This window comes from Pelodiscus sinensis, chromosome 9 (assembly GCF_049634645.1).
Source record: "Pelodiscus sinensis isolate JC-2024 chromosome 9, ASM4963464v1, whole genome shotgun sequence".
NCBI lineage: Eukaryota > Metazoa > Chordata > Testudines > Trionychidae > Pelodiscus > Pelodiscus sinensis.
Genome location: NC_134719.1, coordinates 2,664,202 through 2,683,098, shown reverse-complemented (window position 1 = coordinate 2,683,098; position 18,897 = coordinate 2,664,202). Strand labels below are relative to the sequence as shown.

The following is an 18,897-nucleotide window of genomic DNA, read 5'->3' as shown; positions in this document are numbered from 1 at the left end:
CTAGGCTGCTGTTCTGGGCCAACGTAACAGAAGCCTGAGCTGTGATGGGGTGCGGTCACAGAAGATCCTTTGGGATTGTTCCCTGGTGTGCTGAGCATGCCATTGACACCCGCCTTCTTGCTCTCTGGGGCTCCCCCCTACCCTGTCCTGCTGGGACAGATCCTCTGATCTCCCCCAGACCAGGCACAGAGTTGGGGTCACCGCTCCTCTGAAGAGCGGTGTAGACACTGAACCAGTTCAGCTCTGAGGGTGTGTCTAAACTACATGGCTCCATCGATGGAGCCACGTAGATTAGGCTATCAGCAAAGGGAAATGAAGCCGCGATTTAAATAATCGTGGCTTCATTTAAATTTAAATGGCTGCCGCGCTGAGCCGATAAACAGCTGATCAGCTGTTTGTTGGCTCAGCGCGCTAGTCTGGACGCTCCTGCGCCAACATGAAAGCCCTTTATCGACCTCCCCGTTATGCCTCATAGGATGAGGTTTACAGGGGAGGTCGATAAAGGGCTTTCATGTCAGCAGGGGAGCGTCCAGACTAGCAAGCTGAGCCAACAAACAGCTGATGAGCTGTTTATCGGCTCAGCGTGGCAGCCATTTAAATTTAAATGAAGCCGCGATTATTTAAATCGCGGCTTCATTTCCCTTTGCCGAACAAACAAATCTACATGGCTCCGTCAACGGAGCCATGTAGTTTAGACATACCCCGAGAGGATGCAGTTCTAGGGCACAGCACCCAGGAAACCAACCCCCAAACAGGATCAATGCTCCCAAATAAATCCACCTTTCTCTGTGTAAAAGTTTGACACAAGGAAAGCGCATGAGGATGTTCGCCATCTTTATCAAGGCAAGAGAGATATGCACACTGGGAACAATTATTTACACTGGGCCTGCTAGTAAACAAGAGTTTTTTTATTAAGTTCAAACAGCAAGATTTAAGTGGTTGCAAATAAAAACAGGGAGATCAAAGTAAGTTACTAAGTTAAAATGAAAAGAAAACACAGCCAGTTCGCTGAAAACTTATTGCAAGCAGATTCCGATCCTTGTCCTAATGAACTGTTCTTGTTCCAGGCATAATCTTTAGGTCAGAGATTCTTTTACCCTGACCTGGGTCTCCAGCCCTCTTCGGAGTGTGTCGTGCCAGTGTAAGACCAAGGACTGATAGCTCCCCCTTGCTTAAATAGTCTTTCCGCAGTGTGGGAACTTTTTTTCTCACATCCCCCTTTCCCTGGAAAACTATCAGGGTTGAAATGGAATCCTAGTACCAGGTGGTATGATCGCATGTCTTATTAGTCCAACCACCTTTGGACTTTCAGGACAAACAAGGATATTTACAAGTCGTTAAGCTGATCACCAAGTCGTGAAGGCTTCTGGCGGGAGGGGAACACCATTAGCACATTTAGAACTATAAACAGTCTCATACTTTGTATTTCTGACTTCACACACAAGAACGATACATGCACCACAATGCGACGTTCCGATCCAGCACATTGTAACGTTAAAACCGAGAGGTTACATGAGGCATGTTGTCTAAAGCATCTCTGAGCAATTTTATACTCATAAGCCAAACATCAGAAAGCATGGGGGCAAAGGGGACCCTCACATGGAGCTATTATAGCTCCTCAGTTTTCCCACACAAAAGGCCTTTGGCCGGCAGGACAGCAGTGATACTAGAGATTTTCCCAGCGGGGCTGTGTCAGCTAAAGAGGTGGCTTTCCGCTGGGACATCCTGAAGAACCTCCGTTCACAGGCAAGTTGCCAGCATCACAGAGTTTCAGCTGGCGCTGCCTTTCGCACGCTGCCCTATGGGGCGGGGAGGGAGAAATGTGATTTTCATCCCAAACAATCTACTGTTTACAATTGTCCTTCTCTGCTGTAGCTCAGGGCAGGCTGACGGGGCAAAGGGAGTGTGTGTAAGTGGCTAGAGCAGAGGACTGGGTGACAGGGCTCCCATGTTTCCTGTGATCTTGGGTCAGGTCACTGCAAAGACTCCGGGCCTCAGTTTCCCCACTAGTGAAACCGAGGCTTTTGGCTGAAGAGCGTATGACAGAGATGAAATCCGTGTTTGGTGTAAGCGAGTCGTTGAGGCAAAGATGAACCGGCTGTGTCTTGCATGCCAGTCTGTGGTGAAAGGAAGCGGGCGTGCCCTGGCATGCAGCTCCAGCAAAAACTGCGGCAAACACCAGCCGGGAGCTATTTAAAGAGCAGTGGGAACCCGGGCTGTGCTAGGACAGGACCTGTACGAAATGTTAAATTACTGTCACCGCTGGGCTGAACTGAGTCACATGAGCCGTAGATGTTCCCCAGGATCCCTGCGCATCCCAAAAATCTGCTGGGTGTTTTTCCCGAGAGGCCTCAAAACACAGCAGGTTCGCCCCAGGGCCCGGTGCAGCAACGTCCAGGTGGACACGTAACCCAGCTACTTAGCAGAGGGCTCCGTCTGGGGTGCTCACCTGTCCAATCGGTGCTGATCTTTCCCTGGCCTCTTGGCCTGTGCTCATGTAAACAGCTGTACAAGGAGTTCCAAGCCCCGCTACCCCACCAGGCGGCTGCCTTCTAGGGGCGGTGTGCCCGACTCTGCTGGGTCCTCCGGAGTTAGAATGAACCGTGTCTGTCCCCAGCTGGATTGGACGGCCCAGTTCCCCATCAGGCCCTGCTGTCTGAGGCTGCTTTGATGGGAGACTGAGCCCAGTGGAGCCAAGCAGTTTTCTAGTCCACCCCCATTGCAGGGTAGTTCAGAATCGGCCCGGATGCCAAATCCCTTCTGCACAGACAGCACCTCTGCTTGGGAGCCAGTCTGGTCCAAGTCAGAGCCATTCTGCTGGCTGCTAACCCTGCCCCTCTCGCGCGTTGGACGGTGATCCCATGGGGTCCCTGACGCTCAGCAGGGCCGGGGCTGGCCGGCAGAACCAGAACCAGTGAGGGAAATGCCGACAAACCCGCTTTCTGTGGGAACACACAGTTCAGACTAACCTGAAATGCGCCACCGAGTGCAGCGGCATTTCAGTTTGGACGCAAGCTGGGGGCAGGAGAGTTCTGACAAGAGTTTGGTCAAAACGAAGCATTTTGAGGAGCTCGGTTTTCCTGCCTCCTGCCTCGTCGGGGTTTGCTTTTTGGTTGCTCTTTCCTCACAAGCGGTAAAGCAATGTCCATGCATAGCGCTGCTGTGAAGGCTGCTCTGACTTCATTGGGTTTATCCCAGTCCTGACACCAGCATCCCAGACAAATGTCAGCACCTTTCTGCCTCCACTGTGCTTCCTACTAGATATGGCGCCCGTCACGTCCTTGTCGTGTTACTTTGCGCATTCCGACTCCGCCGTGCCCCACTCCAGAGGCAGCTGCGTTTCCGTGATTCCTGGAGGTGTCATGTGTAAAGCGATTTGGGGCGACGTCTCTATGGTTAAGGTCCAAAGCACAAATCAATGCAAAGGAGGATTTTTCTGAGCCGCTCAGTTCAAAGCTTCCCTTTCAGCGAGTATTCAGCAGGTAACACCCAGGTGTTTTACACATGCTGAATTGGAAATTGTCCAGCCCCAAACATTTGCGTTTGGTCAAAATGAAGCATTTTGATGAGCTTGGTTTTTCTGCTTTTGGTTTTCAGCAGCTGGTCTTCTTCTCCAAGGGGCAAGTTTGGGGATCCTAGGATTACATCTGGATGCCCCTGTGGGTTGTGACGTGTGTCTCTTCTATTTGCCGGTGTTTATTTTGAGGCAGATCATAGACTTCTCTCCGAGGCGGAGGAATCAGCTTTTGGGGATGGGTTTGGTTTGGTTTGCTGTGAATTGGTTTTCATGACTATTGAAAACCAACCTTCTCTTCCAGAGCATTATTGTAGGTCAGCTGTGGGCAACCGAGGCTAGAAAGTGGGCTGTATGAGTGGCCCTCCTGCATCTCCGCAAGATTGTTGTAACCGAGACGGTCTCTCGGGGCAGGGCAGCTTTGCTCACTGCACTCCCCTCCCCATTGAACCGTGGCAGCGCTGTGATTGGCTGCAGAGGGAGCGCCCGGCTCCCACAATGGTGTGTCATCAGCCTGCCCCTCACTTCACGTGCCTTTGCTTTACATGTGTGTCATTTTGGTCATACCAGTAGGGAAAAAACCCCCGTGTGGATAGAAACCCACGGAATCTGGTAACCCTGAGTAACCCACATACCTAGGCTACGTCTACACTCCAGGCTTCTTATGCAAGAACCTTTTTGCAGACAAGATCTTCTGCAAAAAGTTCGTGCACAAGAGCATGTGCACACTGCACGGATGATCTTGCACAAGAAAGCTGTGATGGCCGATCACAGAATGGCCACCAGAGCACCTGTGCTTTTTCCGATAGGCTGTTTTTGCGCAAGAAACCCGTTTGCCGTCCACACACATCCTTTTGCACAGGAGATCTTGCGCAAAAAGGCTTATTCCTTGTAGAAGGAGGAATATATCTCGCGCAAAAAGCCCTCTCTTCTGACAATCTACTGTACATTTTCTTGCGCAAAAACGTGTTTGCATTGTGGACACTCCATGAGTTTTTGCACAAAAACTCTGCAGTGTAGATATAGCCTCAGTGTGGTTCACCGGCCTATGGAGGGGCACTTAGACCACTTACAGCCAGAGATAAGAGCAAGGGAGCACTGCAGCCTAAGCTGAGCACTAGCTGGCTTTTAGCTCAAGCTGTAGAGGCTCCTACACTAAGCTTCCCAGGTTCAAATCCGCCTAGGAGCAGTTATACCTGCGTGTGGGCAAAGGGAAACAAGATGTCTCCCAGGCCACGCATAGAACCCCAATAAGCTGCCTGTGTCCCTCGGACTGTAGTTTTTGCCCACCGCTGTTGTAAGACCCCACTGCCTCATGCTAGGGACTGTACAGATATATAGTATGTGAACTGCCCTGCCGCAGTGTAAACAGACCAGACATAGCAGGAGACGGGCTAGCCCAGTGAGGCCAGCGGGAGTTTTGGCCTTCAGGAGAATGGAGGCAGGATTTCACCCAGCCAATGGATGAGACAAAGGACTCGATGGGGATAGCCAAGCACAGTCGGATGCTTTAGCGGAGGCCAGATGTGAGTACGAGTGTTGTGTCTGATGCGGCAGAAATGGTAACTTCGGAGGACTGGTCAGTTTCAGATCCCTCCGGACAGTGAAGATTTTCCCTCAGCCCGTCTGTAACTGACCGATGAGAGTGACGTGTTTCTTCCCCTTCCAGATGCAGCAGCTGTTGACATGGCCCAGTTTGATGGGCAGACGTTGGCCGAGGCCCTGAAGTGGTACCTCCATGAGCTCCCGTGCCCTGTGATCCCCCCGGCGATCTACAGCGACTTAGTCCACACGGCTCAAGGTAATCACCCCATTTGCTTTGCCGGGTCGCGTGAGGGGCGGTTCTCCCAGGGGGCTTCCTCCTGGGAAGGCTTGGTAACCTGGCACGTCACTGCGCCTCGTAAACCGTCGCCGCTGCTGCTGATAGAGCCAGAGCTGGAGTGATCGACGGGGTCCGCAGCTGGAACCAGAGCTCTGGAGGGCTCCCTCCAAACAGCCTGATGATGGGCCCGGCAAATTGAATTGGATCTTGCTTAGCCCTGATAGCGGACAGGGATGAGGTGCCGGGGCGGCTTTGCAAGCATTTCGGTGTCTGGATGTTACCCACCCTCAGCAGCAGAGCGAGAGGCCCGTTGGGGATCGGAACCCCCTATATGCAGTGCCCCAGTAGACACTCCTTACCCTAGAGATGCTACAGTCTTAGGAAATGAGACTGACCGAAAGGGTGCAGCATTTCCCTCTTTCAAAGGAAGCTCCCAGAAACCAGGTGACTTGCCCAGGTAAAGCTTGAACCCCGACCTTCCAACTCCCAAACCCAGCCACTGTCCCATTCCTGGTTACTGCCTCAGCCCTCCGGCTGCTCTGTGCTGCTTGATCCGTGGCTTCCTATTAGCAGCTGACTCTCGAAATGAGCAGAACGGATCTCCCCGCCCCTTTCCTGTCTTCCAGCCCATAATAATCTCTTCAAGCCGCGATGGGCGATGACCCTTCCAACCTCCCGGGATGGATGGGGCGCCTGGAAACCTCCACCCGGTGCTAGGGCAAGGTTAAGAAATCGATCACTGTTAAAAGCAACATCCCGGCCTCCCCTCCCAGCCCCATCCGTCATGTGTCCTGCCGCCGGCGACCTTTCGACCCGCGGGCGGGGGCGCGCACCCCTCTCCAGGGCCCTGCCAGATCCATCACTGGGATGGCCACGGGAGACGGCCGCGACGGGCAGGGGCCGGCTGGCGAAACGTTAAGGACGTGTTCCTCCATCCCGCGTGAACGCCCATCCTCATTGCAGCCGCTCTGGGAAAGGGGCTAGTGCGGGGGCGGGGAGCCTCATTCGGGCTGGGGGCTGCTGACCCACAGAAAAATCAGTCGGGGGCCGCGCACAGGTGAGAAGCAAAAAACAAAAAATAAAAAAAAAACCCTCCTTGAAGTGGCCCCCGACTGACAAGGAGAAAGACCCTCCTCGCGTTCCCCTTGCGCACCAGAGCCTGGGCGATTTGTGTGCTCCAGCCCCACAGCGAGGCGATGGAGGGGGGTTGGCCCAATGTTGGGGGGAGCCCTGAGCTGCAGAACACAGGCGAGGCGGCATCGGGGGTGGAGCAAAGGCGAGAGCCGTGGGGGGCCTGTGAGGCTCAGCTCACTGGCCGGGGAATCGTTCCCCAGAAGGCTTAGGCTCCTCAGACTCCAGGGGATCCTGTCGTCCCATGGCGGGGGGCACAGACCCCTTGGGGGCTGACGGCGGGGCCCGTGCCCGCTGCGGGAGAGTCGCGGGTGGGCGCCGTGCTCTCCAGCGGGGCAGGGCTGCTGATGGAGAGGGGCGCGTTATCCCCGCTGGCGAGCCAGCGCCGGCAGGGTGCCGGGGTCGCGTAGGCCGTGCGCTGAGAGGACTGGTACTGAGTCCGCAGGCTCGAGGGGGGGACCGAACCCAGTGATGTTTCCCACTAAGAATCCCCCGTCTGGGAGCTCTCCCGGCAGTGGGGAGGCAGCAGGCCCTTGGAGTCCCCAGACCGGGGGTGCGGACCCAGCCCTCAGAAGCACAGCCTGGCTCATGCATTCCTCGGCGCACACGGCTCGGGGGTGCGGACCCCAACTGAGGAGCAGAAAGGCCCTCCCCACATTCCCCTTCCACACCAGAGCCTGGGGGGGCCCAGGCGAGTCGATTTTGGGTGCTCCGGCCCCACAGAGGGGGAGCTGAGGCACCAGAGTGAGTTCACCAATGCCGGGGGGAGCTCTGAGCCTCGGGGGCAGATCCAGGCAAGCCAGGGTCTGCATCCGGCCCCCAGGCCTAAGGTTCCCCACCCCTGCCCTCAGCCCAGCCTGAAGGGAGACAAGCGCACACAGCCAGCCAGGACCGGCTCGGCGCAGCCGCCCCATGGCGGAGGGAGCCCCCGGTTCTCCCCCAGCCCGGCCGAGCCGTGTGCACTGAGGAATCCGGGCTGTGCTTCTGCGGCAGGCAGGGGAAGGATTCCTCCATAATCCTCTCCCACGGCATGAATCATAACAAGCTCTCTGCGCGCCAGGCCGGAGGTATTTCCCAGTGCCCCCGCGGCGGAGCGCTCCTTCCTCGGACCGGACGCAGCCGTACGCCGAGCCAGCCCCACGAGTTCCCGCCACGCCGCTCAACCCTGCCCGGGGGGGAGACGTGAAACCACATCCGCCGGGCCCGTCTCCCGCGGCTACCGGGCCGGAAGCTCGTCGGTCCTTGAAAATCCCCCCGGCGGAATCCCAGCACGCCCTCCCTCAGGCCTCGCGTCGGAGGCGGCATCTCCCGTATCTTCGCCGGGGTGTACGCACCCCGAAGAAACGAATCCAGTGGGACACAGAGCAGGAGGCCTGGGGAGGAGCTGAGGCGGCACGTGCCGGTCCGTCCCATTGCAGGGGCAGGAGCGACGCCTCAGCAGCGCTCAGGTTCTGGGTTGGGGCCTTTCTCTCATCCCCCCGGGGTGACACGCGGCTGGGCGAGCGCCTTACCCTTTGCTGGGGTTCTGAGTTCTAATCCCACCCTGGCCAAAATTCACTCTGTCTCCTAAGTAACGGTGCCCCGTGGCAAAGCCAGGCCACGGCTGGGCTATTCACCCTGCACTAAAGACAGGAGGTAGGTTCTAGGCCCATCTGCCCTGCCAGGAATCACAGAAACAGATTGGAAACTGCCATAAGCTTTCGCCATGTACCACCATGCAAACCTTGTATTCTCTCTAGTCCTGTGGTCCCCAACGTGGTGCCCGCGGGCACCGTGGCGCCCGCCGGGCCATTTCTGTGCGCCCGCCGAGTGATCTGGGCTGGTCCCGCCCACGGGCGCGCAGCACAGGGGTGGCGCCAGCCCCGGGCGTGCAGCACATGGGCAGCCCTGCCCCTGGGCATGCGCTGCATGGGCTGTGCTGGCTCCGGTTATGCAGCGCATGGGCTGTTCCGGCCCCGGGCACACAGTATATGGGTGTCCTCGCTCCTGGGCGCGCGGCACAGGATTGGTGCTGGCCCCGGCTGCGTGGCATATGGGCAGCCCCACCCCTGGGCGTGCGGCTCAGGAGAGGCACCGGCCCCGGGAGTGCAGTGCATGGGTGGCGCTGGCACCGGGTATGCGGTGTATGGGTGGCCCTTCCCCCAGGCACGGGCGCAGCCCCGCCCCCAGGCATGTGTGCGGTCCCGCGCCCGGGCGCCCCATAGCCCCAAAAGGTTGAGGCCCACTGCTCTAGTCCCTCGACAGCAGCACAGGTGCTGTTGCCTCGAATGCTGAAAGAAAGGGTCCGGGCTCAGAACTGGAGGGCCCTTGTCCATGCCAGCAGCCAGCAGCCCTTCGCCCTCCTGATGTCTGTGCTGCTGCTGCTACCCCAGGGCTGGCTCCAGGCGAGGGGTGAGGGAAGGGCAGCGTGAACCAGGCTGCTTCCTAGCGAGGGATTTGGGGGCAGGAGGGAACAGGCCAAGCTCAGGGTGGGGGCTGTGGCAGTCCCATGTATTCCCACCTCCCGGGTATTCTTGGCCTTTCTGCACAAGCCCCAGTCACCCGGCGCTGACAGGGCCCTTTCAAAAAAGCACGTAGCTCACTCCTCCCTGGGCACTTTCCCACGCCTCCCCCCTCATCTGAGAACCGCTGATTCCCTCTAGCCCCCCGCTGAGACGCAGCTCTGCATCTTCTCTGGCGTCCACTCCGTTGCCTGGACAGTGGACACTTCCTGACAGGCCCTAAGGGCTTCCCTAGAGTCAAGGAGCCACTCGGAGGCCACTAAAGCTACCGTCAGATCACGCGAGGCAGGACTTCCTGTGGCATTCAGCCTCAGGGGATGGTGGGTCGCGGGGAATGGGCGGCTTGGGGCAGTGGGGGGATATTGGTTGCCTCGTGGCTCAGGGTGCAAGCCCTGCTGATTTTTACGTCAGGCAGGACGAGGTGGAGCGCCATCCCATAATTCACTGGGGTTGACCCTAGTGTAGCCGTGTTAGGATTTCACCCTTGTTTGCCGCTCGGGTTCGTCAGTCCTTCCAAAGCCCGGACCGTTCGCATGGAACCCGGGCGTGGACAGAGCTGGCTGGCTAGCTGTCGGCGGGGCAGATCTCATTTCTGTCCCAAATGCACTGGCTGCTTCCCAAAGGGATGGGGAAGCCCCGTCCCGGCCCAGAGAAGCGGATACTCTCGGGTATTTCCAAGGGATCCTTTGGAGGGGGCTTTAATCTCCAAGGATCAGGTGGCTGGCGTGGCCTTTCCCAGCAGTGGCATTTCATGCGCTCATAACCAAAGGGTCAGGCTTGGCAGCTTCACAACGGCACCTTGTCAACTTCCAGCCTCCCTCTGAGCACCTGCCCCCCGGTTCCCCGGTTTGGGGTGTTGAGGAGCTCACATAACCCACCCAGCTTGAAAGGGACCTGACCCTGCGCCCACAGTGGGAAAACTAGAAAGCTTGGCAGGGGATCCCGTGGCAGCTCTCTGGTGCTGGCAGCATGGCGTCGGCGCGCTTTCCCATCGCCCACACGTCACGCCTGCGAGTGCTGCGTGCGGATGAGCAAGTGGGCCTGCATTAGCAGAGTTAACAAGCAAAGCCTTAAAAACCAAGGGGCAAACACCGCGGTTCTGTAGGGGAGGCAGCGTCGCCTAGTGGGTACCGCACGGGGCCTCGGGAGACCTGGGGTCTTATTGCCAGCTCTGCCACTCGCCTGTGCCTCAGTTTCCTCCTGATGTCTGGTTTCTCTGGCAGCTCTGTTTCTTGTTGACCTGTGACGGCGGGTCGGAGAGCATCTCCTGGCACTTGCGCTGCTGGGGTTACCGCTAGAAAGCTTGCGCCAGTGGCCCTGGGCCCCGAGTCTCAAAGGGACTTCAGTGCCTACCTCCCGTTGAAATGGGTGTGATGCACCTTTATGAATCCGGGCCTAAATTGGTGAAGTGCCCCCCCCACTAAAAATTATCACCTTTTCCTGGCATAGACATTACCTACGATGGCAGGAGCGGGTCTCCCATCTACAGAGGCACCTCCCCAAGCGAGGTAGCCAGGTGGATCGAATTCCTACACTGGCCTAGTGCTGCCCTATGGGGGGACTTATTTCGGCATAAGCAGAGCACTGATCTGTCCCCTGTCCCCCACAGCACATGAGCACACGTCCCTGGGAGTCAGGGCAGGGCTGTGAGCTGCATGGTATAGAGGGGGAAACTGAGGCTCGGAGAGAGTACGTGACTTGCCCGGAGACGTGCTGGGAGGCTGCAGCTGAGCAGAGAATCCAGCCCCTCTCTTCAGCCTGCACGCTAACCACTGCCCCACGCTGCCTCTGCATGTGCCCTGAGCATCCTCACTGGCCACTTGGCACTCTCCACCCGCTCAGCCGTGTGTGTGACAGTCCCGTCCTGTAGTTCATCAGCTGTCCAGAAGGGGTCACTCCGGAGCAACTTGATGTGTTCCCCTCCAGCAATTAATGCCGCGCCTTCCACAGCGCAGGGGGGCCGTAGCATCACGCAGGGACCGGCAGGGCAAACCCACGGGGGCACCGGTTCCTGTTGTTTCTCCGATCCACAGGCGCTTGCTTTCCTTCCTCCTTCGAGCCCAGCATCGCCGCAAGGCAGGCGCCTGGCCACGCAGTCCCCCAAACGGTTAACTATCGACGTCCCTTCAAAACTTGGCTCCCGCTTCCTTCTTCGGGGCCCAAGGCTTGAAAGAAGATTCCCCCTCTGTTGTTACAACTGTCCGAGCCCTTCCCGTCTCAAGGAATAAAACACTCCCACCTCCCGTGGGATTAGCACCTCTTTAAATCATGCGTTTGGCTCGCCTAGGAAGGACCAGAAATCCCAGCGAGGAGATGGGGAACTCAGTTGGCTACAGGTCACGGGGCTGAACGAGACCGGATGGAATTCGCTCTTAACGAGCGCCGATCTCGGCTTGCAACCAGGCCCTTTGCAGCACGAAACGCCGTGCTTTGGCTTTTTACCCCTCCGCCGACTGTCTCTTTGTCCGGCTGTTGCATCAGCTAAAACGCTCTCTGGGCAAACGAGACACATGCCTGCCAGTTCCAGGGCTCCCCCCACAATGGCGTGGGGCCAACCAGCCACAATTCTCCTGGGATCCCCCCCGCCCCCAACCTCAAACCTCCATGACTCAGCTGTCAAACCACCACAACAGCCCCTGGAAGGCGTCCATTTCCTGTGGCTATTGCTTCCCCGCCCGGACTCCTCGGAGGATCCCAGTCCAAATGGACCTTTTATAGACCTCAGCACCGTGCGAGATTGGAGCTCCCAGCTCCTGGAGCAATCGGGCTGGGCGGAACGTGCTCCCATCCCAGCCTGGCCGTGCTGGGGCAGTGGGGCGTGTTTAGCGCAGGGGTGGGGAAGATCCGGCCCCCGGCCAGCCCTGCCGCTCCCTTGCCCCCAGACCAATCAAGACCTTGAGGGAACTGCCCCTTTTTGCCTGGGGTGCCGCCCCTTTCATTTGAAGCCCCGCCCCTTCCAGGAGCCCAACCCACAACCACATTCTAAAATTCGAGAAGTGGCCTCTCTGTAGAAATGATTGTCCACCCCTGGTTTAGCGCCAGGTCCCGCTCCGGCTCGTTCTCGCTTATTTTATTCTGCCATAGCTGATTCAGAGGAAAGATTCCCGCTGACCACAGAGAGGTTAGATCAGGCCCGGGGGCCGGATCAGGCCTCTTGTTGGCCTTTGCTTTACTTGGAGCTTCTTCATCTCAATGGGCAGCGTGCGAGTGAGGCGGTGGGGTTAGGAGACAGCAGGGTTACTGATATAATCCACCACAGCTGCAATGCAGCCCCCTCCTGTCCCTGCTTGGCCAAAGGGGAGCCAGGCCTGTGGCTCACCTTCCAGAGAGCGGCGATAGTACCTGGATTATGAGCGGCCTGACACCAGGAGACGTGGCCCAAATCTCAGCCGTGCCGGGAACCTCTAGCTCCCGCTGGCTCTGAAAATCCGTCTCTTTGGAAGGAGCCCCGGTTCTGCCACCGACTGACCATGCAATAGGGCAGGAGTCACCTCCCTTTGCCACGACTCTGCTTGCCCGTCTGCCGGGAGAAAGGGCCCCCAGGATGCGGAGCCGTCTCTGTACGGTGCTCTGGGGACGGCAGGGGATGTGCACGCCGGCAGCGTTATTTCGAGCGAGGACCCGTCTTCTAGCGAGTTCAGAGGGTGGATAGCTGCTTTCGGCCCATCTCCTGCACCCCGCGCCTGCCTGGCTACTTGGATCCGTTTGGCCACTGGTCTGTGCATGGCAGCTCCAGCTCTTACCACGGCTCAGGAAGGGGGCTGTGTCCTGACAGTAGAAAAGGCCCAGCCCTGCAGAGTGCATCCTGGGAAAGTCCTGGTCTGCCCCCGACCCCCTTCGGTGAATGCACAAGCCAGCTCCAGCCGTCTCTCGCCCGCTCTCACCGCAGCGGGGTCAGCCCGGGTCACACGGGAACTGCCTCCCGGCCAGGGGATTTCCCTCTGGCTAGAACAGCTGCCACCGCCGGTTCCCTGGATGGCTGAGCCTTTGGCAGGGGAGGTAACTTGGCCCACGCAGTTGGAACATGGTGTTGGGAGAGGCACAGGGCGATGCCCGGGGGCCCTGCGATCCCCGTCCAGGAGCAAAGCTTCCTGCAGCCATGTCGCCACCGTCTGCACCCCTCCTGCCTCTCCTGAGGTCCCCCACCACGGAGCCAGCCTGGGGCTGGATTACGAACAGGCAGCTGAGAGCCCCAGGCTCAGGACTCCCCCAGGCTCAGGTCCTTGGAACCATGTTTGCCTCCGAAGAGAGCCCAGGTGCTCCAGGCACGGTGGCTCGGCAGCTAGGGGGCGCTGTGCCACAGGCCTTCGCCAAAGCTTAAAGGGGAGCAGGTTTGGAGCTAAAATGACGCTCATTTGGGCTAAGTTTTCGTATGTTTTTACTGAGCCCTGGGGTTAAGCAGCAGAGCAGCGGGTTGTGGGGGGCGGGGCATTATAGCTTAATGATGCAAGTGGCTGACGTGTCTGTGCACTGCTGCGGATTAGTTGCTACGTTCAGAGCTGTGTTTCATAAGCCCTATATGGCTAATAATGACTGAAGATTCTCCTTCGGGTCAGGGCAGGTTCAGAGCCAATATGACCCTTAGTTCGGCTAGGTTTTCGTTTGTTTTTAATGAGCCCTGGGGTTAAGTAGCAAAGCAGCGGGATGGTGGGGAAGATTATCTCTAGATGATGCAAGTGGCTGACAGGTCAGTGCACTGCTGCTGACTAGTTGCTACATTCAGAACTGTGTTTCATACGCCCTATATAGCTAATGATGACGGATGATTCTCCTTTAGGTCAAGTGGTGGGAGGCTGTGCTTTTGGAACAAGTGGGTCTGAATCTTATCTGCCCCGTCTGTCTAGGCAGCTCGGCAGCTCTAGGGAAGGCGTTTCTCAGGGCTGACTCTGCAAGCGTTTGTAGAAGGGAGCTCTCGGCAGACGGCTCAGCACAGTGCGGTCCTTCTCAACCCTGGAGCAGAGACTGAGTTAGGGAAGGACAGACCCAGCCAGGATCACAGGCTTTGCTCCGGCAAAGCCATTGGCAGAGTTAAGCCTTAGACCTGAAGGGCCCAATCCTGCGCCGACTGGCCCCACACTGCCTTGCTGGGCTCACTCGCGCTGCAGCGTGACAAGGCAGAGTCAGCAGGGACGGGTGAGAGACGGCACTTCACTCGCCCACAGGGACTGCTGGAGAGAGAGAGATGCATGGATGGATGGATAGATTCAGGGTGGATAGATAGATATAGGGTGGATGGTGCGGGGAGAGGGGCAGATGACGGGTATATATGGGGTGGCTGATTGTGTATATATGGGGGGATGATGGGTATATATGGGGGGCATATGGGTGGGTATGGACAGGGGCGGATAGATGGGGACAGATTACGGGTATAGATGGGTATAGATGGGTATGGCCGGGACGGATGATTGGCCAGACTGAAAACCGTGGCTGCCTTTAGAAGTGTGAATTGCCCTTTGTTTCTATGAAACCATCATTCCCGCCCCCCAAGTGTCTCCATAGGCCCTGTGTATCAGAGGCAGGGAGATTCCTCCTTGCCCCATGTGCGGGGGGTGGGGCTGACGCGGTGCAGTGACCCAGGAGCTAGAGCTGCCAGATGGTTTCACCAAAATACCGGACACACTCAACATGACGTCACAATCGACATCCCATCGGATTTAGAAAATACCGGACAGGTCTATTGTCTCATTTCTATTTTCTCAGTTTGTTTCCTGACCAGAAAGCTCCAATACTGGACTGTGCGGTTCAAATCCAGACACCTGGCCACCCTACCGGGAGCTCTGGCCCGGCACAGGGCCCTACAAGGCCTCACCGGGGCTGGGTGCCGAGGGGCACTCGGACGTGCTGCCCGCGCCGTTACAGCTGGTCCCCGAGACTCACTGGAGCTCAGCGCTGACCCTGACCAGCCCCTCCCACCGTCCCTTTCCCTGCACAACTCGCCTTCTGCTCCGCACCCCCCCCACACACACACACACACAGCCTGGGCAGACACAACTCCCGCCAGAGCCGCCCCCGGGAGAAATCGACCAGGTCGGCCGGCTCCCCGAACGGCCCACAGGGAGTGTGGCAGGGCATTGCAGGGTTCCGTCCCGCACTCCAGGGAGGAAATCAAAGCCTGCCTCCTTTCCCAGAGTAAAAACTCAATTAGAAAGCAATTAGTGTGCCGGCTCGTTAAGCCACTTCAAAGGGGAGCCGGCTTTCCCCCTGCATTCTGAGAGTTGCACAGAAATGAGCTTTGTTCATTCCACGAGGCCAGGAGCAGGCCGAGGCCGGGAAGGGAGGCGAAAGCCACGGGCGCGTTGGCTGCCTCTTAACGCTCTTCCTTCGGCAGGAAGTTCATTTTGCCATGTGCCGTCCAATCCGAAGGAGCCGGGGGTGCGATGCCCTGTGTGCACAGGCACCTGGCGCTAGCTGTCACGGAGCGAGGATGTGTCTGTCCACAGGTGCTCGGACCCCACCCCCAGCTCGGACAGATCCGAAAACTGGCCAACCAAACTCAAGTCCGTTTCCAGAACCTAGCCTGGAGCTGCGAAACGAGGGACCGGAAAGGCCACCTTCCCTTAGACCGGGCCGGGGGCCATTGTGTCGGGGGCCACTGACCCACAGAAAAATCAATCAGGGGCCGCATACAAGTGAGAAACTAAATAAACCCAACCCTCACCCATGTGGCCTCCAACCGAGAAGGAGATCGACCGTCCCCACATTCCCCTCAAGCCCCAGAGCCTGGGGGGCCCGCCCTAGTAGATTTTGTGTGCTCCAGCCCCATGGAGTGCCAGCGCAGGCTCCCTGAGCCTCGGGGGTCGGATCCAGGCAAACTGAGGGCCACATCCGGCCCGAGGTTCCCCACCCCTGCCTTAGACTGTTGGGAAGAATTAGGGGGGTAAAAGAAATTCCACGGCAAATCCCATTGCTTGTGACTGGCCCAAACACTGGATGGTCTCCCGGGCTTTTCCCCTCTCCAATGGTTGTGGTCCTTTGAGGGCAAACCTCTGGCCAGACCCAGCTGGGAAGTCTGCAGGACGGGGCAGCGTCCTGGCACACTGGTAATCCTTACTGGAGACGGGGAGCGGAGTTTCTGCCTGGGTGGGAGAGGCCTGCCAGGAGGTCCCAGAACGTCCCACGGGGGGGTGGGTGAGTCATGAAGCAGCGTGGGGACACTGAAGACTTGCTCGAACGTGGGGCTAGAAAGGATCCCCTCTTCTACGGAAAAATGGTCCCCCGGGTGTTCGGTTCTTCCAACAACTGGTGCTCCGAAGACCATGTTCTGAGCACTGCGGGAACAGGGGCTCCTTCAGCCTCTGCTGCCCCTTGGGGGACCCTGCTTTTAGGGGTGCATGCCTCTTTTTGCCTGCGTTGCTGCACTATAAACCCGCTGGGGGGTGCATTGCGTTGATGCACAGAAGAGACGAGTCGTTCCAGTCCCTCCCCAGGGAGCCTTCTCGCTCGTGCTACAGAGCTCTTGCTCTTTGGACTGTCTAGACTGCAGGCTTCTTTCGGAAGAAGCTTTTCCGGAAGAGATCTTCCGAAAAAACGTCTTCCGAAAGAGCATCCGCACAGCAAAAGCGCATCGAAAAAGTGATCTGCTTTTTCAAAAGAGAGCATCCACACTGAATGGAGGCTCTCTTGCATGTCAGCTGTGATTGCTATGGACAGAGTGGGAGCCTGGGAAAAATGGGGTTGTGGGTTCTAGTCCCAGGTTGGGTGGGCCAAAACAGGTTGGGCCCAGAGGGATAAGGGGTGCCCCGTGTTCTTTCCTCTTCTTGCGAAAGAAGTCCCTCTTCCCCATCCACACGCGCCTTTTTCTGGAAGAGCTCTGTCGGGAAAAGGGTTCTTCCTCGTAGAAAACGGTTTACCAATGGCAGAAAACCCCCTTTGTTCTTTCGATTTTTTTTCAAAAGAACATGATTGCAGTGTGGACGGAAGTGACGTTTTTTCCAAAAAAACTCTGCAGTGTTGCCATCCACAGTGCTGTGCTTCATGTTTTGGCCGAGAAGACAGCCGTCCCTGTTGCACCTCACAGCTCAGACGTGTCCTCCCAGCTGGGCCTATTGGACACCCCCCCCGCTGACCTGTGGAGGTGGGTTTGAGTCTGGATGGAGACATCTGGGCTAAAAGGCACCGAGTCCCCAGTTCTGCCCACGGCATCTGGCTGCTTGCCGTAGGCTCACAGAAGCCCAGCCAGCACAATTAAGAGTCCCGGGAGCATCTGGAAAACCGAGCGCTGGGCAGGGGAGATGGGTCTGGGCCGAGTGAGGCCGCATAGAGCTGTGACTCCGTGGTGGGGGCGGGAGAGCAGAGGCCCGTCTGGCAGAATCCCCTCGGACACCCCGCAGGCGCGGTAGCTATTTAAAGGCGTTGGAAGGAAGGAGGCTGGCTCGTTAGTCTGTCTTCATCAGCACGCTGCCTCTCGGTGTCCCTTGAGCCCAGCCCAGCCTGCATCTGCGCAGCCGGTGACCCTGTGTCCCTGGCCCTCCCCAGCCGCAGAGGAAACGAGTCCCGCACAGTGCCAGGGCTTTCCAAACTTTTTTTTCCCAGTTGAAGAAAGTTGTTGATGCCGCGACCCAACCTCATATGAGGAGTGTGGGCTCCGGGGCGGGGCTGAGGAGGGGCGCTTTGGCCTGTAGGCAGCCTCAAGTGTGGCTCCCACCGCCGGGGCTCTGTACCACTTGAGCGAGGGGAGAATCGCCTTCCTTGCCAAGCGGTACGGGACCTATGACACATGGACCGGTCTCTGCATTGCAGGGTCTGTGATGAAGCTGCAGGCGGGGGTGAGCCGGGGAGCTTACAGAGTGGCAGGGCGGGGCGGGGAGAGGGGACAGCCGAGGTCGGTCCGGATTGGGGATCCTGCCCAGCAGCTGGCTATGGGGACGTCTAGCTCTGTTGGGACGCTCTGGACAAGAAACCCAGCGGTGACGCCCCGGTTTCCCCACGCGCCTCCCCAGAGCCGAAAGTGGAGTTTTCCCTCCGCCCCCACCGGCTTTTCTCTGTTGTCTCCCTCCCGCTCCTCCTTTCTCGCTTTAATTGTCTCCTGCTTCGCCTGGTTTAATTGTTCCCCTCGTTCCTCCAGCGCCCCCCCCCCCCACTTCTCCCAGCGGGCTCATTAGCGGCCCCCCCTCCCCCGTCAAAGCCGCTCTCCCAGCAGCTTTGTTAGCTCGTCAGAGCCCTGCCCTCTCTGGTCCCAGCAGCCTCGTTATCCTGCTGCCCGCCTGCCGCCAAGGCCCATGCGCTAATTATTAGCAGCGCTGATTAGTGATACCAGCGGCTAAGAGGCGCCCGCCTTGTCGGTGCGTCTGGGTTCACCTGACAAAGAGGAGCTGCAAATGCCGATGCTGTGTCCTGGAAAGGGGGTCCAGAGAGCTACCCGGCAGCCAGCTGTCTGTCTGTCTGTCCATCCAGCTAGCTAGCTATCCCCTCTGCCCGTCTGTCTGTCTGTCTGTCTGTCCATCCAGCTAGCTAGCTATCCCCCTCTGCCCGTCTGTCTGTCTGTCCCCAAGCACGTCCATCCAGCTAGCTAGCTATCCCCTCTGCCCGTCTGTCTGTCTGTCTGTCTGTCCATCCAGCTAGCTAGCTATCCCCCTCTGCCCGTCTGTCTGTCTGTCCCCAAGCACGTCCGTCCAGCTAGCTAGCTATCCCCCTCTGCCCGTCTGTCTGTCTGTCTGTCTGTCTGTCCATCCAGCTAGCTAGCTATCCCCCTCTGCCCGTCTGTCTGTCTGTCCCCAAGCACGTCCGTCCAGCTAGCTAGCTATCCCCCTCTGTCTGTCTGTCTGTCCATCCAGCTAGCTAGCTATCCCCCTCTGCCCGTCTGTCTGTCTGTCCCCAAGCACGTCCGTCCAGCTAGCTAGCTATCCCCCTCTGCCCGTCTGTCTGTCTGTCTGTCTGTCCATCCAGCTAGCTAGCTATCCCCCTCTGCCCGTCTGTCTGCCTGTCTGTCC

The 18,897-nt window shown here is 58.1% G+C and overlaps 1 protein-coding gene across 4 annotated transcripts in view; it reads left to right on the top strand.

Moving 5' to 3' along the window:
* Positions 1-18,897, top strand: part of PIK3R3 (phosphoinositide-3-kinase regulatory subunit 3) — a 295,643-nt gene that overhangs the window by 113,097 nt on the left and 163,649 nt on the right. For all 4 annotated transcript variants that reach the window (XR_012905836.1, XM_075935898.1, XM_075935897.1 and 1 more), the window contains one exon: positions 5,184-5,315. Coding sequence is in view for 3 of the 4 variants with exons in the window: in XM_075935898.1 (XP_075792013.1) it covers positions 5,184-5,315 (132 nt within the window). In the remaining variant the exon portion in view is untranslated. The remainder of the gene's footprint in view (positions 1-5,183; positions 5,316-18,897) is intronic.